Raw genomic sequence first — 27,301 nt, 5'->3', positions numbered from 1 at the left:
ATTTAAATATCATCTTTACATTGATGACTTCGAAATTTTTATCTCCACTACTGGCCTCCCCACCCTGAGTTCTGGCCCCAAATACCCTGTTGCCTACTTGATGACTCTACTTGGATTTCTAGAAGATAACTCAAACTTAACAATTCCAAAGCAGAACTTTTGGTTTCCCTAGCCCCATCTCCTAGACTCCTCCCTATCTCAATAAACGGCATTTTCACGCATCCAGTTGCTCATACACGGACCCTAGAAGTCCCTCTTGATTAGTCCTTTTCCCTCAATTCCCACATTCAATCCATTAGCTCATCTCCCATGACATGATTTATTACTTTTTATTAAGATATAATTGACATAAAATATTCTATTAGTCTCACGTGTACAACATAATGATTTGACAGATGTAATACTGCAAAATTACCATCACAATTAGTCTAGTCATCCATCACAATACAGTTACACATTTTTCTTCTTAGGGTGAGAACTTTTAAGATGCATGGACAGTCTCTGACTTACAATGGTTTGACTTATGATTTTTCTATGGTGTGGGTCATGGATAGTGTGAAAGTGATGCACATTTATTAGAAACCATAGTTCTAAGTCTGAATTTTGACCTCTTCCCAGGCTTGTGATACGATCCTCTCACGATGCTGGGCAGCGGCACAGAGCACAACTGATACACTTACAACCATTTTGTCCCCATACAACCATTCTGTTTGTCTCTTTCAGTATTCAATAATTGCATGAAATATTCAATACTTCATTACAAAATGGGCTTTGTATGAGATGATTTTGCCCAACTGTAGGTTAATGTAAGTGTTCTGAGCACGTTTAAGGTAGGCTGGGCTAAGCTATGACGTTCAGTAGGTTAGGTGTATTAAATAAGTTTTCAGCATGGTATTTTCAACTTACAATGAGTTTAATCAGGACATAGGCCAATCATAAGTCAAGAAAGATTTGTACTTTCTTAGCAATTTTAAATATATAATAGAGTATTATTAGCTATAGTCACCATGCTTATATCCCCAGGATTTATAACTAGAAGTTTTACCTTTTGACCATTTTCAGTCATTTTACCTACCTCTTAAACCACCACCCGCCCCCTCTGGCAACCAGCAAACATTCTCTGTACCTGAGTTTGATCTTTGTTTGAAGATTCACATAGGGGCGCCTGGGGGGCTCAGTCAGGTAAGCATCTGACTTCAGCTCAGGTCATGATCTCACAGTCGTGAGTTCAAGCCCCACACTGAGCTCTGTGCTGACAGTTCAGAGTTTGGAGCCTACTTCGGATTCTGTGTCTCCCTCTCTCTCTGTCCCTCCCCTACTCACACTCTTGTGTCTCTCTCAAAAATAAGCATTAAAAAATTAAAAAAAAAAAGGTTCCACATATAAATGAGATCCTTTGGTATTTGTCTTTCTCTACCTGACATGTTTCACTTAGCACAATGCCCTCAAGGTCCATCCACTTGTTGTTGCAAATGGAACGACTTCTTTCTTTTATTAATGTCTGAATAATTTTCCGGAGTGTGGTGTGTGTGAACACATACTACATTTTCTTTATCCATTCATCCCCTGATGGACATTTAGGTTGTTTTCATGTCTTGGCTACTGTAAATAATGCTACAATGAATATGTAAATGAAGGTAAAGTAAATTTCCCTTGGTTAGTGACCCACAGTGGAATTGCTAGATTATATGGTAGTTCGCCTTTGAGTTTTTTGAGGAACCTCCATATTGTTTTCCATTCTGGCCGCACCAGTTTACATTTCTGCCAACAGTGCACAAGGGTTTCATTTTCTCCATATCCTCACCAACATTTGCTAATTCTTGTCTTTTTGATAATAGTGAGGTGATATCTCATTGTAGTTTTGATTTGCATTTCCCTGATGATTACTGATGTTTAGCACCACCCATCATATATTTTAAAACTGTTCAATTCCCTCCATCTCTACCCCTACTATCCCAGTCCAAACTACCACCAACCCTCATCAGGTTTTTTGAAATAGCCCTCTAAGTAGTACTCTCTCTCTCTCTCTCTCTCTTTTTTTTCAAGTTTATTTATTTTGACAGAGAGAGCATGAGCAGGGAAGGGGCAGAGAGAGAGAGAGAGAGAGAGAGAGAGAGAGAAGCCCAAGTAGGCTCTGCACCACCCAATATGGGGCTCAAACCCACAAGTCGTGAGATCATGACTCGAGCTAGAGTCTGACACCTAACCGACTGAGCCATCCAGGCACCCCAGTGGTAACTTACTACTATTCTAGCTCTCCATAATCCTTGATAGCAGCTAGGGCAACCTTTGAAAAAATAAATCAAATCAAGTCCCTTTCCTACTTAAATTATTCAATGGCTTCCCTTTATATTTAAGACAAAACTGAAACTCTTTATAATCTCTAAGGCCTTATATGATATGCTTCCTGGCTACCTCTCCCCTTATTTACTATACTCCTATCACATTGGCTATCTACCTTTCTTTATTTTAATTTTATTTTTTTTTTAACGTTTATTTATTTTTGAGACAGAGAGAGACAGAGTGTGAACAGGGGAGAGGCAGAGAGAGAGGGAGACACAGAATCTGAAACAGGCTCCAGGCTCTGGGCTGTCAGCACAGAGCCTGACGCGGGGCTCGAACTCACAGACCGTGAGATCATGACCTGAGCCGAAGTCGGACGCTTAACCAACTGAGCCACCCAGGCGCCCCTATCTACCTTTCTTTAAAAACAACAAGCTCTTGCCTACATCAGGGCTTCTGCACAAACTGCTCCACTGTTTCCTAGCTCTTTGCATGTCTGATTCCTTGTCAACTCCATGTCTTAGCTCAGTATCACTTTCTCAGTAAGGCTTATTTGACAACATTATCTAGAGCAAGTCCCTTTCCAGGTACTTCCCATTATATTGCCTAATTGATTTCGGTTACAGCCCTTAACCACAATCTAAAATTATTTTGTTTACTGTCTGTCTCTTTCCATTAGCTTGTAAGATTAATGACATAGTTTCCTTTCTTTTTAAAAAATAGCTTTATTGTGATATATAATTCACCCATCTGAAGGATATAATTCAATGGTTTTTAATATATTAATTTTTAAAACTGTGGTAAAATATATTGAGTAAAATGTGTCATTTTAACCATTTTTAGGTGTATAACACAGGCTCATTATAATCACATTCACAATGTTCTGTAACTACCAACACCATCTTCATCCAAAATTTTTTCATCACCCCAAATAGAAACTGTAGCCATTAAGTAATAACTCCCATTTCCCCCTCCCCCCAACCTGCCGCTCCTGGTCTCTACGCATTCTGTCTCTATGCACTTGCCTATTCCAGATAATTCATGTAAGTGGAACCATACAATATTTGTGCTTTTGTGTCTGGCTTATTTATGAGGCAAGGATCTTGTATGTCTCATGCACTGCTCTCTCAGTTGAGACTCAGAATATACAGTACACGGTAAAAGTGTGAGAAAATACTTGTTGAATCAATTCATCGATCTTAAGGAAGTCATGATTTTTCTGGATCTCAGTTTCTTAACTGTGTGATGATGCTGTATCACCATTCATTCATTCATTCATTCAGTCAACATCTTTTGAGACTTTATAGTGTTTCAAGCATTGGGCTTACTAATAGAAATATCATAATGTACAAAACAGTTGCCTCTATTCAATGAACATTCAGTCCCTTTCCTATCTGAGAATGTCACCTTCTTTGATCCTGTGTGCACTTTTAGGATGGAAATACAGTTGACCACTGAACAAGGCAGGGGTCAGGGATGCCGACTGCCCACACAATTGAAAAATGCATCTACCTTTTGATTCCCCAAAACTTAACTACTAATAGCCTACTATCGACTGAAAGGCTTACCAATCACATAAGCAGTTGATTAACACATATTCTACTGTCCTTACTGAAAAAAAATCCATATATAAGTGGACCCTCATGGTTCACATCCATGTTGTTTAAGGGTCAACTGTACACAGAACAATGAAGTATATGGAAGTAAGGGAATCTCTGACACACCTGTCGGAATATGTGATCCTAACCGAGTGACAGATGTCAACAGCCATACTGTCTTCAAACTCATTTAACATTAGCTGCCCTTTTCACTTTGTAGGGCGATAATGAGGGTCATATGGGTGTGTGTGTGTGTGTGTGTGTTTCAAACTATAAAACTCTCCATTAATTTAAGGCAAAAGCATTGTAATTTTTTTATTTACTACTGTTTATGCTCTGGAAACTGAAAGCAAACTACTGTGCTATACACAAATTCTAACACAATGTACTTATAGACTCACTGACAATTATGGCAGAACCTGGTATTTTATTTTATTTTATTTTATTTATTATTTTTAGAGACAAAGAGAGAGAGAAAGAGAGAGACAAAGCACACGCAACAGGGGAGAGGGGCAGAGGGGGACAGAGAGAATCTTATGCAGGCTCCATACTCAGCAAGAAGCCCAACAAAGGGCTTGATCCCACGACTCCGGGATCATGACCTGAGCTGATATGAAGAGTTGGACGCTCAACTCACTGAGCCACCCAGGGGCCCCGAACCTGTTTTTTTTTTAACTAATGATGATTATACTGTGCTTGAATTTTGCCAGGCCTGTTCCTACAGGGTTACACGTTAACCAACAAAGGAAGCTATTTCCAGACAAAGGGGCTGACACGTGAAAAATAATACTAAATGGTACTAAAACCGAGACATTTTGCTTTATTCACTTTCAAAGCCCAACACAGAACACACACACATACCTTTAGACCGCAATGACAGGAAGAGGGCAAACAGGCCATACCAATCCTCTCAGCAATTCAAACAACACTTGAGGATTTCTACTTGAAGGCCTGTCTTTCTAAGCTTGTGCTTTCAAAACGGGCTGGACTGATCCCAAATACTGAAGTAACAAATATTACTAAATTCTGTCATTTCCTCTACCAAAAAAGTGATTTTACTACTACTTCTGGTTGTGATGAAAGGTCCTATTGACTATTCAAATCCTCAACCAAGTTATGGATGCAGTATTAAATGACTTCACTCCTTTTTCTCTGGCACTTTAACATATGCCAATGCTTTCATCCACCTCCACTAACGTGGCTTATAAATTACCGAGGTGGGGCCATTTTAATAGTATGATTTGTTCACATCCCTAGAGATGGGGTATAAATGAGGCTGGCTGAGAAGACAAACTCTCCTTTGACAACATGCATTAGTATGTATGTAAAGAAAAAGAAATCTTTAAAAAGGTGGCAATATTTTACTGATAGAATACACGGTTAGGGGCCAAACTAATTAATGGCCCTTTGATTTGTTACAAATTGAAACGTAATAAAATGATGGCATTAAAGCCAAAGACAAAATGAAACATTCTCAGAGAAACAGTTAAAGATGAAACACATAGAGTTGAACCACAAAAAGGTTAAAGGTCACAAATTTGCTATAAGTTTCTTTCTAAATTGTCAGAAGAGGCTTCCTGAATGCACTCTGAAACCTAAGAAAATCTGTTTATAAAAAGCATATTGTCGTCTCCTTTTAAAACTGTCACAACAGTGAAGAAAAAACATCAGAGAGCAAGATGGTTTCTCTCTCTGGATTTAAAGTAATTAACGTATCAATCTTAAATGCACACATAGTGTAATCTCTCAAATTTTCAACAAGACTATTAAATTGCAGAGGATACAAAATAACTGGAAGTAACCCATATCTTAAACAGATGAATACAGCTAGTTCAGCGTGCTTGTGGACTCAGTTCACTTAAGAATAAAATCAGAGGCTTCCTGAGAAGTGCTCCAAAGTGAGGACTGAACAGGACTAGGGATGAGAGTCTGAGATAAAGGGCTGACTTTCCCAAATTTTCCGCTGTATACAGTCAGCCTCCAACTTTGTCAAAGTAAATTGGGCTATTCCTAACACCTCTTTATACCATCTATAGGCATTCCTATTGGGCCCAGAGAAGAAGTTATTAAACGTGCGTATGCTTGCATGGGTATGTACGTGTGCACGTGTGTGTGTGTGTGTGTGTGTGTGTGTCTCTGCAGCTGAGATTTATGAGGAAATCCAGGAGTACGTTTCACCTGGAATCATCCAACAGACGTTGGACCTTAGGGTGTAGGTACTTAGAGCAAGAAACAGAAAACACGTCAAGGAGAGAGTGACCTCTGAATTCAGACCAAAACTTAGTTCTACCAACCTTCCTGGCATTCTGACCCCCAGACTCTGGACTCTAGTATCCATGTACCCCTTTCCACATGGCTGACTTCACCTGGAGGTACCCTCTAATTTACTTAGACCTCTTCTCCCTTAATGCACTCTTAGGCCACTTCTGACCAGTTCTGTCTAAGCATTGCTTTTTTCATAGTATAATGACTATAATCAGTAGCATAAAAGAGCCTTGGAATTAAAGTGCTATTTTTGTTTTGTTTTTTTAAGTAGGCTTCATGCCCAATGTGGGACTTGAACTCATGACCCGAGATCAAGAGTCGCATGCTCCACCAACTGAGCCAGCCAGGCACTCCTGAAGTCCCATGTCTTAGACTAAGATACGTTAGTATCCAAAAATGGAGAGAGGGAACGCATCAGGTGTGGGAAGAATAGCACATGGGAAGATGAGTCACAGGCCAGAGACTGTGAGCAAGGCTGCCTACCTGGAGTAAAGAATGGGCCGAAACAGCAATAATAATAAAGCGGTATGGCTGAGAGGGCAATGAGTATGAGCTTATGAAGAAAACGATTGAGGACTGCAAACTAGAAATTTGATCCATTATCAGAAAAGGGTAGGAATCTAAATAAAAAATTAAAAAAAAAAAACACTAAACTGATACTGAATGAGGGGAAGAAAGGCAAAGATGACACCATATGGAGGAATGATTCTAGATCCGTCAGGAATGAATAAGGGAACTGCTCATTGAGTCTTTAGATTCATATGGATAAAAGGCAACCTTTTAAAACAAATCCATCACAAACCTTGTTGCTGCCTTAAAAAGAGAAGTCTGAGGATACAGCTGATAATGTCTTTAAGTGACAGCCAAACCGTGGATACTGATCCATATGATATTCTAATTGGAAGGATGTCCAAATAAAAACAAAGCACTGAAGGTGATCTTCCTTTACAACTGGAAAATTTATGGAACGTCTACCTCGTGAAGTTTAGTCAAGTATGCCAAAGAAATGTTGTGCATTTCTTTCAGAAAAATGCAGACTGAAGCATGTTAGTCTTTCTACAGCATATGGAAAGACATTATTATTTTTTTTTAATTTTTTTTTAATGTTTATTTATTTTTGAGACAGAGAGAGACAGAGCATGAACGGGGGAGGGGCAGAGAGAGGGAGACACAGAATCGGAAGCAGGCTCCAGGCTCTGAGCCATCAGCCCACAGCCCGACGCGGGGCTCGAACTCACGGACAGCGAGATCGTGACCTGAGCTGAAGTCGGACGCTCAACCGACTGAGCCACCCAGGCGCCCCTGGAAAGACATTATTTAAATGAGGTACTAACTGGCCTGATGTTAAGAGAGCCCCAAGAGCCCCAGATGGGTTGGAAGGACCACATGGTTGGTCTTTCTTTTTGGTTCCTGCATAGTAAGGGGAGGAGACCATTGAAGACTGGCCAAAGGCACTAAAACTTAACTCCATAAACAACTCCCAATGCAAAATGAGTCCCTAAAAGTGGTCTAAGAGAAGAAAGTGATCCAAGAGAAGAAAGCTATGTGCAAAGGTACAGAGGCAAAAAGATATAAACCCACACATTCAAGTATAGTGTACCAGCAGGTAACAACTCAGTAAAGGGCTTCTGAGTTTAGTAGGAGGATTTCAATTTGTACCCACTGCTTCTCAGTAGTGTTTAGAATGACATAAAGTAAAACTGTGGCCAAAAAAGAATTTTGCGTTATCACTGTAACTGCTTAAATAAAACAGTGAACTGTAGTACTTATTTATAAAGAAAGAAGGTTAGCAATCCAAGGAAGTAGGTTGTATATGAGAAGTAGAGAAGGACAGAAGTTACTTACCTGAGCTATATTTTTGTTCAGAAGATAGACACCATAATCAAATTGTAACTTCTCCCCTCCTTTTGGATATAATGGAAACCTAAAAAAAAAAAAGAAAAGAAAAATTAAGCAGGATCAGATCTTTTCCAAAGTTTGAGTAAAACAACCTCCAAGTTATTGACAAAGGTAGAAGTTCCTTGAATAAGGCATAAGTATCTGAAGACTTGAACTAAATTCCTTACAGGTGTTGCAATCTATTGCCTTATTATCTTCATAATTAGTCAAATCAGATTAATGGTTGCTTTGTTTAAAAAAACAAAAAACTGAGTAGATCATGCAATAAGGGACTAATATATAAAAAAGTGACCCACTAACCCCAAGGAGTTGGGGCCACTGTGTTTCATATTTACATATCACAAATTTACCATGCCAAAATTAAGATCCTACAAGTTTTTTCCTCTAATACATTGGATCTGACATCTCAGCTTCTACTATATGGGAAAAGAAGATTAAGGGGGAAAAAATCAGACTTGAAAGCAACATATAAGATTTCTGCTTCTTGAAAGGTGGCCAGTCAAATCAACAGTACTAATAGAAGTGAAAATTCACCAAAAATTCATTCACACCCACATGGGTGGCTATTTGGGTGTTACTTCTCCAAAGCAATATACTCACGCCACAGAGCTCTCCTAAGACTTTAACCTGACTTACTGAAATAACAAAGGCATGAGATCTGTGGATCTTTATCAAGATGATGAGTTATTTTAGAGAATAAGTTTCCCCATTTCCTTTTTCCTATCCCTGCAAATGAAGAAGAAAATGTTATATTCTCAAAACTAAGCATACATTTTTTTCCCTCGGAAGTAAATACACAAATCCAGATCAATCACAACTTAGGGTCAAGAAGAAAACTTCACCTTCCTGAGTTTGGCAATATATGATTATTCTCAAAAATAAAATAATCCTACTGAAATGAATGGAAGGTAACAATTAGTGGATATTCTCAATTTCAATTGCCCGAGGAAAGGTACATTCCATAAAGTTTGCTGGATATTGTTTTCTAGAAAATATAAACGAAACAGAATTAAAACATCTTTATATTAAATTCTTGAGAGTTGTTGATTACAACAAATTTGTTGTGCTATAAAATCATAGGCACTGACAGGGCTCCTGGGTGGCTCAGTCAGTTAAGCGTCTGACTTTGGCTCAGGTCATGATCTCGCGATTTGCGAGTTCAAGCCCTGCATCGGGCTCTGCTGACAGCTTGGAGCCTGGAGCCTGCTTTGGATTCTGTGTCTCCCTCTCTGTCTCCTCCTCCCCTGCTCATGCTCTGTCTCTCTCTCAAAAATAAATAAACATTAAAAAAAATTTAACTTATAGGCACTGGGGAATGAGCAAGGTCATGAACTGTCTTTATTCTCTAGTAAGGGAACACCAAATGCTTCATACATCCATTAAGAACATACAGCTCTGTATTTATTGAAGCAGTAAAAAATAAACTAGGAATGTGGTGTGGCCCTAAATGGAGATACATAAAAATGACAGCAAATTCAGGATAAACAAAAGTGCAACACCAGGCTTTCACAGTGCGTCTGGGAATCATCCAAATTTGTATGAGGAAGCTTGCAAAGGAACTACCTAACTGCAAAGACATAACACCATGGGGGCCCTCTGGAAGGAACCTACTAGAGTTCCAAAGCACTGTACTATGTAGTTGTTATTCTATAAGGCTATGTGCACAGCTCTCCAAGCCTACGTGTATCTCTACTTTCAATTTATAAATACAGAAACTATTTCAAATGTTAGAAGAGTACACTGAAATAAGTATCATTGAAAACCAGGTCTCCAAATTCCTAAAAAATGGATCTCACAACATCAACTTTATCACTTCATTGGGACTTCTTTATAGAAAGTCACAAGGTGTGCACGTAACGTTAAAACAAATCTGAAGAGTAACTGAAGCCCAAGGTCAAACAGTGCCATTGTAAGACAGATCAAACATGAGGACAGAGTTCACATCTTATATTGCCTTCAAATTCTTAAGAGGTCACTTCAAGTTGAACAGTATAGCAGCTTATAATTACTACACATTCATCTCACTTTGCAAAAGTACATAGATTTATAGATCTATTAAGCAATCTAGAAAAATGAAATCCATTTTAATGGGTAAAACCTATTACCATCAGGACGGAAGATACAAATCAAGGGCATCTTAATTCAGTATAGACAGAGAATCACATTAGCAACTGTAGAAGGTTTAGATAAGAATGTGGTCATTCAAGTACAACTAGAAAAATGTCCTTAGTGTCAAAAATAGGATTCATTAAAGGGGGGGGGGGTATTACATTAAATAGCTGGAGGAAGAACTTTATATTTCCTATTATAAAACTTACAGAAAAGGCAACTAAAATGATCGATATGAAATACATTTCAAATTCAACTGTATTTCCAAACTGTTTGAAAAATTCACTGACTCTACATGGTATATGTATCAATGAATTAGAAAGCATAAATAGATTATGTGTGAAGATGATTTGGAGCTCTTGAGTACACAGTAATTCCAGTATGAATAAAGAGCCATGGCATGACTACCAAAAAGCTATTGTGATCCCAGGTTGTATTAACAGAAACAAAGCAGATTATTAGGAAACGTGCTATTGGCAAATACTGGTTCAGACTATACTGAGAGATCTGTGTTCAGTTCTGGGAGTTAATGTCGGTTTTGTTTTGTTTTTTTAATATAAGCATGTGGATAAATAATTTGAAACTTTCTTATGGGTTTTGCAACAATCTCATTTGACTATAAAAAGCATGCAGTGAAGTAGAGTGGTCCAGTGTTTTTGTGACTTAAAAGAAAACTGATTTGCCTTGATCATCTACTTAGTGGAAGAGACATGACCTGAGTATTAGGTCTTCAACGATAAATTCAGTATTCTTTCTACTCACCTCTGAGTGCTTCAGAGAAGCAGCACAACCAAGATAATTAAGAGAATGCGAGCTATGGTTCTGAGACAAATGGCTAAAGGAACCAGAGGTGTTCAGTCTGGAGCAGAGAAGTCTCAGAGAAAAGAAATGAAGGGCTTTCTGAGAGAAAAAGAGATGTTTTTGTTCTCATGGTTTCAGACAGGGAGAACTGAAGTCAATGGTAAAAGTTACAGGAAAACTGACTTCACCCCAGAGTTAGTCAAAATCCAAAAGATCTTGGGTAGAGGCAGCCAGTTAGGAGCTGGGCAACAAATAACGGACAGATACTCAGAGGGCCTAACAGGCTGCATGGTGGCCCCCCAAAAGTATGTCCATATCCAAATCCTGTGAATGTGATTTGGAAAAAGGGCTGCAATTAAGTTAAGGATTCGAAGATGACAACATCCTCAATTATCTGGGCGGGACCTATAGCCAAAAAATGTCTGTACAAGGGACACACGGAGGAAGAGACACAGACAAGGTGGTCATATGAAGATGGAGGCAGAAATTAGTTACACGGCCACAGGCCAAGGAATACCTGGAGCCACTAGAAGCTAGAAAAGGCAGGGGCGCCTGGGTGGCGCAGTTGGTTAAGCGTCCGACTTCAGCCAGGTCACGATCTCGCGGTTCGTGAGTTCGAGCCCCGCGTCGGGCTCTGGGCTGATGGCTCGGAGCCTGGAGCCTGTTTCCAATTCTGTGTCTCCCTCTCTCTCTGCCCCTCCCCCGTTCATGCTCTGTCTCTCTCTGTCCCAAAAATAAATAAAAAACGTTGAAAAGAAGCTAGAAAAGGCAAGGAAAGATTCTCCCCGAGAGCCTTTGAAGGGAGTGTAACCTTGCTGACACCTTACTTTTGGAATTCTGGCCTCCAGACCTATGAGAGAGTAACTTTCTGCTGTTTTAAGCCAGCAGGTCTGGGATAATTTGTCACAGCGGCCCTAGAAATTGACAAGGGAGGACGGATCAAACACTGGGTGACCCATTAGACTGGATGAAATACACCTCCTTCATCTCCAAGATTCTATAATATTGAATATGCAAAAGTAAATACACTTAATATAACTTCATCCTTCCTTCAGGAGCTATGAAACTATAATGCCGAAGAGTCATCATGATGGGCAATAGCTAAGGCTACAAAGTAGATCTACTGAACTGCAAGTAAATGGAATGAAAAGAAAAAAGATTCACATGTATGGTCTTTATATGGGTCGTGTATGCATGTATACACAAAGAATCTCACAGAATTTAGAAAAGAATTGTGAAAGAAAGTGATTTTGAATCATTCTTACTTTAAAAAGATATGAATGTGGGGCGCCTGGGTGGCTCAGTCGGTTAAGTGTCCAACTTCAGCTCAGGTCATGATCTCATGGTTTGTGGGTTCGAGCCCTGCATCGGGCTCTGTGCTGACAGCTCAGAGCCTGGAGCCTGCTTTGGATTCTTTGTCTCCCTCTCTCTCTGCTCCTCCCCCACTTGTGCTCTGTCTCTCTGTCTCTCTCTGTCTTTCTCTCTCTCAAAAATAAAAAGTAAAAAAAAAAAAAAAAAAAGATACAACTGTTATAAGCACTACCCTCTCCTCCCCAACCTAGACATTTTTATAAAGGACTCCCAAATGGTGATAGTTTCCTGCCTTCACTTTCAAAGTCCCACATCAAATTCTGGTCATAGACACTCCAGCTACTCTGTAAGAATAAACTGCAGGGGAGCAAGAAAGCAAACACGGAGACCCACTACAGTAAAAATCCAGGCAAAAGAGCGTGCTTTAAATCTCAACTCGGGATGAGGATATGGCTATAGTTAATTCAAATTTTTTATTGTGCATATTAAGATCACTTTTGCTCAATGCATTTGTAGAACATGTGACAATACATACTCAGTATGTTTTGAGGCCATAACTTTTACTTCAAACTAACATGCTTTTTCCTGTCCAGATTAGTTTTCTACCATCACTCTTACCGGTTACTCAGGCTTAGAATGACATTTAATTTTTACTCACCTTCTTTGTCTTTTATACCTGCGATGATTCACCAAGTCAACAAATCATTTTTCCTATGAAACACTCTTATCTCTCCATTCCACTGCCACTCTGGAAAACTCTTTGTTGTTGTGTGCGTTGTAGGATGTTTTAACAGCGTTCCTGTCTACTCACTAGAAGCCAGTATTATTCTTTACCCATTTAAGTACAACCTTTTTTTTTCCCCTTAAGTTTATTTATTTATTTTTGAGAGAGGGCGAGAGGGGAGGGGCAGAGAGAGAAGGAGAGAAAGAAAATCCCAAGCAGGCTCCACACTGTCAGCGCAGAGCCGGACGTGGGGCTCAAACTCACAAACTCTTGTGCTCAAACCCACAAACTGTGAGATTATGACCTGAGCCAAAACCAAGAGTCGAACACTTAACTAACTGAACCACCCAGGTGCCCCATAAGTACAACCTTTTTATCATGTCACTTCTCAGCCCTGCTTCCTAATCATTGTCTTCAATTTCCACTCCTCTCCTCAGCTTTCGGTGCCTAAGTGATCTGACCTGTCTGCCTGACTTATGTGCAGCCTTATTTTGCTCACGTGGTTTTCTCCATCTCATGAGGTTTGGAGAAGGTGAGACCAGCTTGTTGCGGTAATGTAGGTGAGAGATCATGGTTGCTTGGACGAAGGCAACAGTATTAGATATGGCAACAACGAGACCGATTTGGAAGGCTTTTAGGAAATAAAATCATAAAGATTTGGTGATGTCTTGAAGTGAAGAGTGATGGAGAGGGAGGGATCATGCGTTAACTCTTAATGTCTGTTTTGCCGAACCAAATGGAAGGTTGATCACATGGTAGAACAACTTGAATAAAGAAATGTAGGGGTGCCTGGGTGGCTCAGTCGGTTAAGCGTCCGACTTCGGCTCAGGTCACGATCTCGCGGTCCGCGAGTTCGAGCCCTGCGTCAGGCTCTGGGCTGATGGCTCAAAGCCTGGAGCCTGCTTCCGATTCTGTGTTTCCCTCTCTCTCTGCCCCTCCCCTGTTCATGCTATGTCTCTCTCTGTCTCAAAAATAAATAAACGTTAAAAAAAAAATTAAAAAAAAAAAAAAAAGAAATGTAACAGAACTGCTGAGCACTACTGGAAGTCCAGAAGTGGTAATTAATCATGAGTTTATAACGGTGCTATCGTGTGACCTTCTCTAAACATCTGCTTGGATGAGGCAAGTACAGAGAAAATGGACGGCAGGGCTGTAAAAATGACAAAAAGCAACAGGGAGCAAGACAAAAGTGTTACTAAAATAATGGGCCATAATATCTAAACTGGAAAAAAGGGGCCAGGGTCTGAAGGTCGCCAAGAGGAGTGATGAACAAGTGGCTGAACCAATGAGCTGAAGGAGAGGAAGCAGTCATCAGAGAGCAAGATGCCTGAATCAGATTTTGGATGTGAACTGAAATGATGACGTGATTTGGAGTGAACCATGGGAGTAAATGAAAACAATGAAATGCAAGCGTTCATTGGTGACAAAGATCAAGAATATGAGAGAGCCGGGTGTTCGATGGCTCGTCCACTTGGGTGTTAAGTCACTTATAACAGCAATACTTTGAATAAAGAGAGTGTTTCTCTTTCCTGTGTTCTCTGTCTCCTCTGTTTCTCAGTTGCCAAAATATAAGAGTAAGGGCACTGTGATTGAGAGATGGGTAGGGGACAGAGTGGAGTAGTTGAAGGGCATATGTCTCAAAGGAGGAGTGTTCTTGGATGTTTACTTTACCAACAGAATAGAGAGGTAAGAATCCAGAAAAAGTAATGAGAAGCAAGAACACCCTGACCTCACCTCCTCATTCTGAATACCCGGCATATAAGAAAATGGATAGTTACCAGTGAAAAGGCTACAGAAAAAGTGGAGTCCTCAGTGAAAATTCAGGTGCAGCAAGAAGTAGGCTGCGCTGTAAGAGCCTGAAGATATGGGAGAGCTTGTTGGTTAGACAGATGCACTTCCAGAGGGTGCACCTGAAGGACTGCAGATCGAGGAAGTAGAGGGCATTTTGAGGATGATGGAGATGATAATAAAAGCTTCTTTTACGTAAGTTCAAATGTCAATTTATTTCTTTGGTTTTTTTTTTTTTTAAACGTTTTTTACTGATAATAAAAGGTTCTGAGGTGTTTTGGTGAGAAGCTGAGTTATTCCGATTTGATGGTTTCTGTTTTCTCTGCGAAAGCAGAAATGAGGCGATTTATCAGGAATGAAAGGGAAAATTGGCGACGGGGAAAAAGGAGAGAGGGTTTGCTGTGGTCATGTGGCAGGAGAACCAGGTATCTAGGATGCAGCAGAGCAACTGAGATGGATGAACGTGAATACAAAGTGCTAACCAATCTTCCCAATCGTTTGATTTTTTCCCTAGCAGCTAAGTGGATTAGAGGTAACAGCGATGAGATAGGGGCATGTAGGATACTGACAAGAGAGAAGCTATGAGTAAGGAGCTACTAAGGTAGAAGAGTAAAGGTAGTGGCCTATCAAGGGCAGGATGGGGGGGGCGGTCTATAAAGGGGTATAATATATGTAGTGACATTTTATTTTGGGGATAGAGAGAGAGGGAGCACGCGTGCATGCACGCCAGTGGGGGAGGGGCAGAGACACAGGAGGACAGAAGATCCGAAGCGGGCTCCGTGATGACAGCACAGAGCCCGACGTGTGGCTTGAACTCACGGACTGTGAGATCATGACTGAGCTGAGTCAGACACTCAACCTACTGAGCCACCCAGGCACCCCTGTAGCGACTTTTTAAATAATCATAAAATAGATCAAAAATTGGTCCTCATTTTATTATCACTAGGAGCCAATAAAATCTAAACACTGTCAATGATAAATATTCCTCCCATAAAAAAATCTTTTCTTGGTCTAGTTTCTAAACAATTTCTGCAGGGACGGTTTCATTTCAATGTATCTGCAAGTTTCAAATCAGGATATTTTCCTTATTTGCACTCTAATAAACATTATATCTATATGGAAGTTAGTTCAGAGAGCTCCCAGTCATACAGTCAGCCCAGCTAAGTGCACTGAGCTACACATTTCCACTCCTACATTTTGAATGGTCTAGAATGTCCTGGGCACAGTTTGTGTCTCCAAACTGTTCCATGCTACGTATTCCTGTATTTAAACGGTAGATTCAAAATAAACAATGATGGCAATGTGTAATTTTTTTCTGCATTGTCTTTTTTCCAGTGTAGAGTTTTAGATAAGGTTATTCCGATACAAAAATACTGCATTTGGCCTTAAACAAGATACAGTGATATACAAACCCTGTTTGTTCCTTGATATACAAAATTGTTCCTTGAAGATGAACACTCCAAAACTGTGTTCAATAAAATAGCAAATATATACATTTTTTCAATCAAAGACAATTTTCTGCTTTTCTTTTTTTTGCCATTATTATTTCATTTCATGATCATTACTAAACATAACTTTATCATTTAGAAACAGTATTAAAAATGACCCACTCCAAGTGCCAAAAACACTAGGTACATGCCACTAAGAAATGATTTATTTTTTTATATATCTTAATGCATTTTTTTAATGTGAGAAAGAGAGACAGTGAGAGAGTGAGAGAGAGAGAGAGAGAGAGAGAGAGAGAGAGAGAGAGAGAGAGAGAGAATCTTAAGCAGCTCCACACTCAGCATGGAGCCTGACACGGGGCTCAATCCCACAACCCTGGGATCATAACCTGAGCCGAAATCGAGAGTTGGACGCTCAGCTGCCTGAGCCACCCAGGTATCCCAAGAAATGATTTTAAATTGACATCAGGATACACAGAGGATACCACCTGCTCTAGACCCAAAGATATGGGCAGTGTGAGACAAGAAACAGTCTCCCATTAAGAAGGCTCTAGGGTACGTGAAACTTTTAGGAGACAGTCACTTATTTTACGTGTATCCAGCAGTTCTCTATTCAGTGGTTTATCTTAGTTGCATACACAATAATATGGTAGAGGGGTTGAAGACGAGTTTATTACAAGCATTGAAGAGGGGTTTCAGAAAGCAAAGAGGAAATATCTAGGAAGTAAGTAAGGACAGTGATAATAAATTAGAGGAGAAGCAGCAAACAGATACTAGAATGTAGAACTCATTCATGGGTAGAAGTGATCAAAGTCTTTACAGGAGAATGAGAAGAGTGATTTTTCCTCCTCCTCCTCTAGGGGGAGAAAAAGGAGAGAGACTATATAATAGGAGATCACATATGCCAGTCAAAAGAGATGACATTTGATATGACAGGTAATAAGATGCCATCACAGGTTTTTAAAGGAGAAATCATGTAATGAAAAGATTTACATCAGATTATTTTCTTTGCCAATATTAAATATAGTTCTTTAGAGCTGTACTAAAAAGAGAATGGAATTTCAGGGAAATAGAATTCCAAATAATTTCAGTAAGAAGGTTAAAAATAATCCCTATTTTTTTTTTTTTTACTTGGTAAGCAGCAGGGTTGTGGAAACTGTTAAAGAACTCAGTATCAATTTCCTTGCAGAAACCTTCCAGTTTTTCCACACCCTTTTGGTAACTGTTGAAAAATAGTCTACAGGCAAATTTCAGTGAACAGAACAAAATTAAAGGATGGAAACCATGTCTTTTTTAATAGTCAATTTTATAAAATAAAAATTCTGCCAAGTAAATCAAAATCACATTCCACAACATTAACAGCCATCTTGTATTTGCCCAAGTTTAACAGCACCTGTTTCCCACAAAAATCTGTAAATGTTAAAAAAAAAAAACAACCCACAAAATCCTACAATTAAACATGCAAGGTGCATAAACCCACTATACTTGGTAATGCCAGAAGATTTTTCCATCTGGAACATGGATTTGGAAGAAAGACCATTCACCATTTTAAATTTCTAAAGACAACTTCCCGAAGTGTGCACATAATGTAGGTTTGTGGAAATACACCAGTGCACCTAATGGCACGTTCTCTGTAAACCACTTCTTTATCAGCGCTGGGAACATAACAGGTTCTCAATGTTTTGTATCAAAATTATTTATTTAATTAGAGTACCTATTTCCAGGTGGGGGGAGGAGGAGGAGAAAAATAGAAGGGGGATATAAGGCTCTGGAAGTCAGAGAGGCATCAGCTCAGATTCCAGCTTTGCTACTTAGAGTGTGAATTTAGGCATACTGCTCTGAACCTGTTTCCAAATCTCTAAAATGGGTTTAATAATACCAATCTTCCAGGACTGCTGTGAAAACTGAATTAAAAAATCTAAGAGCCGACACAGTTACTAGGATACAGCGGGCATTCAATTATTATTATTACCGTGCCTTATTTTCTGGCCTCACCTATCTCACACCTATTTTTTTTTTAAGCTTATTTATTTATTTTGAGAGAGGAGAGTGAGAGCGGGGGCAAGGCAGAGAGAGAGGGGAAGAGAGAATCCCAAGCAGGCTCTGTGTTGTCAGCAAAGAGCCTGACACGGATCTCACGAACCAGGAGATCATAACCTGAGCCTACATCAAGAGTTGGATGATCAACCAACAAAGTCACCCAGGTGCCCATCCCACACCTATTTCTAAGTCTCACAATGGGAGATACCATATTTTATTCATTTGTCTCCCTCCTGAAATCACAAAATATTCTTATACACTTGGTACTTCCTACTCTGTATCTTAGTTGCTTACACAAAAGTCTTATTTTCTCTATTGGACTATAAATTCCTTGAGGACGTAAGTGTTAAGCTCAAAGTCTTAGCCACAGTAAGTATTTGACAAATATCTGTAAATAAATGAATAAAGAATAAATTTAAAAATTAATTAAATATCGGGGTGCCTAGGTGGCACAGTCAGCTAAGTGTCCGACTTGATTTCAGCTCAGGTCATGATCTCACAGTTCATGAGATAGAGCCCACTTGGGATTCTCTCTCCCTCTCTCTGCCCCTCCCTGCTCTCTCTCTCTCTCTCTCTCTCTCTCTCTCTCTCTTTCAAAATAAACAAATAAACATCTTAACAATTAATTAAATATTGAAAAAATGAGTATCTAAGTGATATACAGCCCTTTAAATTAAAAAAAAAAAGATTTTAGGATTCAGAAATATTTTCATCATTCTTTTTTAACCTTAATATACCTAGACAGCCAATTCCTATTTTTAGAAGGTGCTTTGAACTCTGCTCAAAAGAAAAATCCTTTGGTGGGAAGGAAAATTTCAAGTTACAGAACGGTGTTTACTGTGGATTAATATGAGCCAGTGCCCTCCAGCACTACAGTAAAAGAGCCAGTGAGCACAACCAATATAACAGCAATCAATACTGATGCTGATGTTGGACTGGGTTTACTGAGTATATACTGTGCATGAGGTATCCGATTTAGTATATATTATCCATACAATACAATTGTCCTACAGGCATACTGAGGTGTCCACGGTCACACAGGCTTTCTTTTTTTTTTTTTTAACGTTTTATTTATTTTTGAGACAGAGAGAGACAGAGCACGAACGGGGGAGGGGCAGAGAGAGAGAGGGAGACACAGAATCCGAAGCAGCCTCCAGGCTCTGAGCCATCAGCCCAGAGCCCGACGCACTCACAGACCGCGAGATCGTGACCTGAGCCGAAGTCGGACGCCCAACCGACTGAGCCACCCAGGCGCCCCTACACAGTTTTTCTTAACATTCAACGACAACCACCAAATCCCACTCTATTCCACCTCACCCCTGCCCAGAGTTTGGATTAGTTACGTTCGCACAGAACCCTGTGTGCTAACACAGTACCTTTTAATTGTAGCAATTTTAATTGCTTGATTATTCCTTTGACTCTTTCATAAGAATGAAAACTGTGAGGCTGAGTCTTAATACTGCACCCCAGTTCCTAGAGCACAGCATCTGGAATATATTTACTTGTGGAATGGACGGAGAATGAATGTATTGATGGAGTGGTAGACTTAACGATTCCAACCCATGCCTGTTTGACTCCTAATCCTATGCTTTCAATTCTACACCGTTCTCCCCCTCTAGTAATAAACCCATTTTGTAAATCTGTATTATTTTGTAAACTTCATTTATTCAAGACTTCTATAAAATGTGTGGGACTTCTTCATCTCACAAATCAGATGTTCATGAACCAAATGATTACCAAATTCATCAACTGACTGGATAAGCTGGCACCTTGAAAACCGCCAAATCTAGCTTTTACATGACAACATTTTGGGTTTACAGCTAAGTCGAAAAGGCAGAGACTGTTAACACCAATAACTACAGACCTCGTTAGAACCCAAAATGTAACTTCTGAAGTCCTAGTAACAATATTACACACATTTATTACTTTGGGGATTTATATACAAAGAAAGTAGATAAAAATATGGAAATAAGCCCGTAAGTTTTTAAAAATATCCACTTAATTTCACTAAACTGATTTTTTCAATAATTGTGTACATAAACTTGTCAACCACTTAAGTTTTAAAGGCTAATTTTAGATCATTTATCATAAAGCCTAAAAACTTCTACCCACTTTCTAGATGTCAAAGTTCAAATTACAAACATAAGTTAACTAAAGTCAGTTTTCTAAAATGAATATGAGTTCTAGGAATTCCATATATTTAGGATATATTTGAGAAAGACCTATTTCAATTCTGAAATTGCAAAAGGATTTGCTTCAACTTGTCACCTGACCCAATTTCAGAGCACAAAAAGGCAATTTAGTGGCCCCTAAAAGTCATTCTATTTAAGAATGGATTTCACAGGAGGAAGAAACTCCAAGGATCATTGGTGTGACAGCAACCACTGCTAACATCTAGGTTGTCATAATCAATCTGCTTTAATTATCAACAAGTTTTCCCCATTTCTGACCAGTCATTTAGAGCTGACCTCTGACAAGTACTTACAAGTCATTGAAATCTCATTTTATTTTATAGCCTCATATTTGTTATTGGGCTAATCTTTACCTGTTCTACATCACACAACAGCTTAAATATTTGAATGGCCCAGCAATAAATTTCCATGGTCCCCCTGGGTCAGTCAGATGTTAGCTGTTAAGTAAAGCTAAAAGGATCTATGCTTCATAAATTTCCTTCAGGGTCCACATTTGCTCTTACAGGCTGGGCTTTCAAGCCCAAACATCTTTATAGCTACGTGCAGTGATTTATTAACTCCTCCTTGTTTTTATCCAAAAAGATCAATCACATATGTATCAATAAGCTGGTGTGCTGGTGACTGCTTTTTATTGTACATATAACCACCTGCCTTTAATACAAACTCGAGTCTAAAGCTTTTGTAAGCGCTTGCCGGATTTTAACAACTTTCACCTGTTTCTAATTTGGTATAAAACATATGGTTTAGCTCTGCTATTTAGTTCTAAGTCAGCCTTTCCTCTTATGGACCCAACAATATAAAACAAATCCAGAGCATACAAAGCTAAATTTGGAGGATGTTTCTCACACACACACACACACACACACACACACACACACACACACACACACACACACACACGCGCCCAATTACTTCTGAAGAGCACTTCTGACAAATAACAGGAATAAGTTATTTTACAGTTATGAAATTCTTACATTTCTTTGCAAACAATTAGATATGTCCTACATCACTCTCAAGGGTTCTAAGAATCACGTCCAAACTGCAAAAATGACTGTTTAAATCTCAGGAACTCAAAAAAGGTAACAGCCATATCTAGCTGCCTGTGAGGTCAGGGAAGAAAGTTCCTATCTTTACATTCCAGGAATCTACATCTGGCCAGGTGAAAGCAAGATTTTTCCTCCTTCCCTTATCCTTCTGTAAATTAGACCAAAAGTTTAAGAGGCAGGGTGCCAGCAGAGAGAGAACTACCACCTAACCCAGCACAGTAAAGTCCATGCTAAAATTAAGAGTGTCTGGGTGATAGGGCAGGGAGGAGTAAATCCTCGGGAAAAAATGACTAATAGAAATGTCTAGGAAAGGCAGCGAAGTCAACACAGCCTCCCACAGCTCTACCAGACTTCTTTCCTACACACATTTACTTTTCCAGTCACGGTGGGGCCTGACAACCCTGGTCACAGTTGGCATTTAATCTCCCATTCAAATTCCTCTCATCCTTTGAGGCCCAATGCAAAACCTCTATCTACCCTAGGCTTTCCTGAGTCCCGGATCAGAACTGATGGTGCTTCCGTAAGATGTATCGGTATTTATCCACAATTTGGGAGCTTTGTTTTCTAATCACATGTTTACATGCCTCTCTCTCGTACAATGACCTAGCAGGCATTGAATAAATGTTCACTGAATTGTATTAAATTGGCTGACAAATAAAAATGTTTTGTATAAATGAAGCACACAAAAATTAATGTTTATTTTTATCTAAATAATATTTGTACATGGTTTAAAAAGTCAAATTGCTCTGCAAACCTGATAGTAAAAACATCACTTGACATGCTTATTAGCTAACACCTTCACTCTACATCAATTCCTAGACCCAGAGCCAGTTACTCTCAACACTTTAAGCTGCTTTTTCCCCTTGGTATTTACCCAAAATACATCTAGTTAATAACTTATATTCTTGTCTCTTGATTCTATGGTTTAAAGAATAATCTACTGACAACCTACTGGGGAAAATGAGGGTTTAGCTCTTTTACATGTTGCTTCCCCATCTTGTCCCCAAACACCCACACTTCTCCTTCCTTCCATTCTCTCAACAGGGTCAACACCACAATTTTTGGTTAAATCAATATGCAACATAATGGCATCATAACCACGGAATTATTATTTTGAGCTAAAGCAAACAATGTATAATATTTATATCTTCCTTCTTTTAAACTTGGCTTTTCCTGGAGTTAATAACCATCCAGTTGGTTCATCTGTTAAATTTATTGATGTATACCTCTCACGAATTCATTCCCGGATTCCCTGGAAGCAAGGAAAATTCCCTCTCAATATAGTTAAATATATCAGATACTCTATTCATTTCAACTCTTTCTTGGAGTCCTTCATCTTTCTGCTCACTAGGCCAGTTGAAAAGCTGACCTACAATTTCCCTTCACCATCATCCTGAGATCCCTTTGTTTCTCTGCTGTGTTGGATCCCTCCGTTTCCTTGAATGATGAGTTCCTTTTACTTGGTTTATTCCCTTGTACTCATACAGCACATCTTCCAGGAGCTCCCTAGGAAAGGTGTGTAGGGAGATTTTTTTAAAGGACTTTGAAGTCTGTAAAGTCTTTTTGCTAGTCTTACATTTGATTGATAGTTTGACAGATATACACATCTAAATTATAGGAAAAATTTCCCCACAGTATCTTGAGGGCACTCTTCCACTGTTTTGTAGTTTTCAGTGCTGCCTTTGAGCAGTCAGACATTATAATTCCTATTCCTTTGTATGTATTTATCCCCTTTTGCAAGCTTTCAGAATCTTCACTTTACCTCCAGCATTTCAACATATCACAGGGTTGGACACTCAGTGCACTCCTTCAATCTGAAATCGAGCCTTTCAATTATTGGAATTTTTCTCACATTGTTTCTTGGATAATTTTCCACACTCTGTTCTCTCTGTTCCTTTTCTGTACACACCTCTCTAACCTCCTTCCTCTCAGAAGAAACATATTTCTCAGTCTCTTGTGGAGGCTGGAGAATGTGAAAGTTTTTATAGGAGGAAAGAGTGCTCATTTTCCTAATGGTTGAGTAATGACTGACACTCCAACAACCATCTTGTACGATGAAGGCCACACCCTAGGAATGGCAGAGCAGAGAGCTTAAAGGAGCCTGGATTTTCTGAAGCTTTTATGGAACTGCCATTCCAGCCCTGGATTACCGATCCCTGGATTTTTATGTGTGTTAATAAAATTTTATATGTTTAAAGTCATTGTTAATTTGAGGTTTCCATTACATACAGACAAACCCCAAACTGTTACTATTTCCCCAGATTGAAGCTTGGAAAGTGACTTGACCAAGATTAGAGTGAGAAGGAGGAGAGCTAACTCAGGTCTTACACCGAGGTTGACGCATACTCACCTAATCCTACTTTGCTTTTGCCTTATTGCACTTCGCAGATACTGTATGTTTTTTGTTTTTGTTTGCTTTGTTTTTTTACAAATTGAAGGTTTGTGGCAATGATGTGATGAATAAGTGTACTGGACCATTTTTCCAGCAGCATTTGCTCACTGTGTGTCTCTGTGTCACATTTGGGTAATTTGTGTAATATTTCAAACCTTTTCAATGTTACTATACGTGTTACGGTGATGTGTGATCAGTGATTACAACTCACTGAAAGGTCAGATGATGGTTAGCATTTCTAGCAATTAAGTTTTAAAATTAAGGTATATACATTGTTTTTGTAAACATAATGCTTTTGCACAAGTAACAGACTACAGTATAGTGTAAACATAACTTTTATATGCACTGGGAAACCAAAATATTCATTTGACTTGCTTTATTACGATATTTGCTTTATTGCAGTGGTCTGGACTGACAGTTTCTCTGAGGTATGCCTAAACTTTCAACTGCAATTGGCGTTCTTCAAATTATTACATCCTAGAACCAGAAACACATATATGTCATAATGTACAAACTGAGCACAATTACTATTCAAATACAGAATAATATAACTTAGGGGTCAGAGTTCTCATCACTCTTCCACCAGAGGTAACAATAATTTGTTTTATGAATTTTACTTAGGCAAATGATGAGAACGAACATGTTTTTAAAATCACACAAAATTGGGTGCCTGGGTGGCTCATTCAGTTGAGCATCCAACTCTTGATTTTGGCTCAGGTCATGATCTCATGATGAATTCATGAGCCCCACATCAGGGCCTGCACTGACAGTGTGAAGCCTGCCTGGGATTCTCCCTCTCTCTCTGCTCCACCCCCGCCCCCGAGGTGTGTGTGTGCGCGTGTGTGTGTGTGGGGGGGGGGGGGGGTCTAAAATAAATAAATAAAAACTTTAAATAAATAAATAAAACCATGCAAAATATGGTTATGTAGGTTTTTCACCCAATTTGGATATAGTGTTGAAGTGATTAATTTCAAATGTAGACATACGGATGGGGCACCTGGGTGGCTCAGTTAGTTGGTTGGGCGTCTGACTTTGGCTCAGGTCATGATCTCACGGTTTGTGAGTTCAAGCCCTGCGTTGGGCTCTGTGCTGACAGCTCAGAGCCTGGAGCCTGCTTCCGATTCTGTGTCTCCTTCTCTCTCTGCCCCTCCCCAACTTGTGCTCCGTGTCTCTATGTGTCTCAAAACATAAGTAAATGTAAAAAAAAATTTTTTTAATAAAAAATAAAAATAAATAAAATGTAGACATATGGGAAGTTATCCTATAGAACACTGAAGACACATACCAATATATTAAGATGCTCTTTACAAGCAAAAAACCAAAACAATAACCACAGTGATTTCAAATATAAGTCCCAAGCTGAATGTCACAGTTGCTTACACACAGTAAAAGCCCAGTTAGTATTTATTAAATGAATACAAATTGGTTCTTGATTCATTTGCTAAGGAATATTTCCCAGCTACCCCTCAAATGACAATCATCATTCCCACACCTTTGTTCCTGATGCTTATACAATTCATCTGTCACTTTTACTTCCTTTTTATTTTTAAAGATTTTTTAAAATTAGAGAATGAGGAGCAAATAACTATCCACTAGCAGGCTGGACAATTGATACTATTTTTGCATTTTCTTAGTTAAATAAAACATTACTAATAAAGTGAGTCTCCTTTGTGCCTCAACCCCAACTACTTCCCCATCTTTGACATCAGTTAGGATGCTTTCAACATTAAGTAATAGAAAACTCTTATCAACTGTCTTAATAAGAAGAATGGAAACAGTCTAGTTCTAAAATTGGCTAACTCAGGAACTCGGTGACTTTATACAGGACTCAGGTTTTCCCATCTTTCTACCCTGGCATCCTTAGAAAATTGGTTTAGGCCCATTCATGGTAAATAAAATGTTTGCTACACATTTGGGTTTCATTTGTAGAGACAACGTCTAGTAGATGATGATGGACTCTTGCCTCTGCCATTTGTCATATATTATATATATTTTATGTATATATAATGTTATATATTATATATTATATACATTTTATATATAATATATATTTCATATATATTATATATTTTATAAAATATATATTTTATTTTTATATAGAAAATATATATTTTATATATTATATTATATAGAATTATATATTATATATTTTATAAAATATATTTTAATTATATATATGACATATATATAACATATATATGTCATATATATGATATATAAACTTTTCATTAAGGTACAATATACAGATAAGTTCAAAACCACTGAATTTCCACAGAATTAATACTTTCATGAAACAAGTACTGAGATCAAGGAATAGAATATCATTAACACCCTAGCCATGTCTGTCTTAGTGGATAAAAACACCCCTCAGAAGTGGCCAGAATTGTGACAGATTTTATGTCTAAACCAATCACTGATGAGGGGAATGGGATTACTATGGTTGGTAAAAAGCCAGTCATGGCTAGTCTCTGGGGCCCACCTTCGGTACAGTAAACAAAGAGAAAGGAGTAACAAAACGGAGTTTTGCTGATAAACAGGAACCCAAGAATGGCTGTGGGTAGACAAGCAACTGCATCTGCCATTGCGTCTCCCACAAGTCACTAGCTTTATAAATTTGGTGAACATCTGTGTCTATCACTTTTTACACTTTTAAAATACAAATGTTTACATAATAATGAACCATGCATATCGTTCTGCAATTTACTTTTTTTGCTCAATATTGTTTTCTGAGAGCTATTTTTGCCAATATATGTATCTAATGCATTCCTTTGAAGTCCTAGTTAGTATCCCACCTCATGTATATCCCAAATTTTATTTCTCCACTCCCTTACTGATGGATATGTAGGCTGTTTAACTTTTTTCTATTTTCTCATTAGTACAAGTAATGATACATTTCTTACCTTTATGTGCCCTCCTGTGAGCAAGTTTCTCTAGAATGTATGTACAGTCCCTAAGTATGTCCCCATTTACTAGATTCTGCCAAAACGTTGTTGCTGTTAATCCTAGAGAACAATGTGTACCCTTGAAAGTAAATTTCTTGACTTCTCTGTGACTCAGTTTACCCATCAATATAACAAAGATAATAACAGCATTACTCTTATACTGCTTTTGTGACAGTGAATGAAGATAGATAGATAGATAGATAGATAGATAGATAGATTACAGCAAAAGCTGAAACAGCAAAAGCTACTACAATTTTCTGGAGTACTGTTGTTATTATTAATCCTTATATTCCTAGAATAAAGTATGGGGACTATTCGTATCTGTTGTGGGTTTTTACTGTGTTCACTTGGCGAAGCTGGAACTATTTTCCATAACACCACTGCCTGTATAAATCCAGGCTAGGGTTGAACCAAAAATACATTTGCATGAGGTTGGGAAGGCAGAAGTGGAGCAGCAGTCATTATA

The 27,301-nt window shown here is 38.7% G+C and overlaps 1 protein-coding gene across 1 annotated transcript in view; it reads right to left on the bottom strand.

Annotated features, from left to right (window-relative positions):
* UVRAG (UV radiation resistance associated) overlaps positions 1–27,301 on the bottom strand; it is a 296,412-nt gene that overhangs the window by 71,259 nt on the left and 197,852 nt on the right. The window contains exon 13 of the mRNA XM_019449868.2: positions 7,992–8,070. Coding sequence (XP_019305413.1) covers positions 7,992–8,070 — 79 coding nt within the window. The remainder of the gene's footprint in view (positions 1–7,991; positions 8,071–27,301) is intronic.

Source organism: Panthera pardus, unplaced genomic scaffold (genome assembly GCF_024362965.1).
Source record: "Panthera pardus isolate Hobbes unplaced genomic scaffold, ASM2436296v1 HiC_scaffold_12, whole genome shotgun sequence".
Lineage (NCBI taxonomy): Eukaryota > Metazoa > Chordata > Mammalia > Carnivora > Felidae > Panthera > Panthera pardus.
The sequence above is the reverse complement of the archived record's forward strand: the minus strand, read 5'-3'. Positions and strand labels throughout refer to the sequence as shown.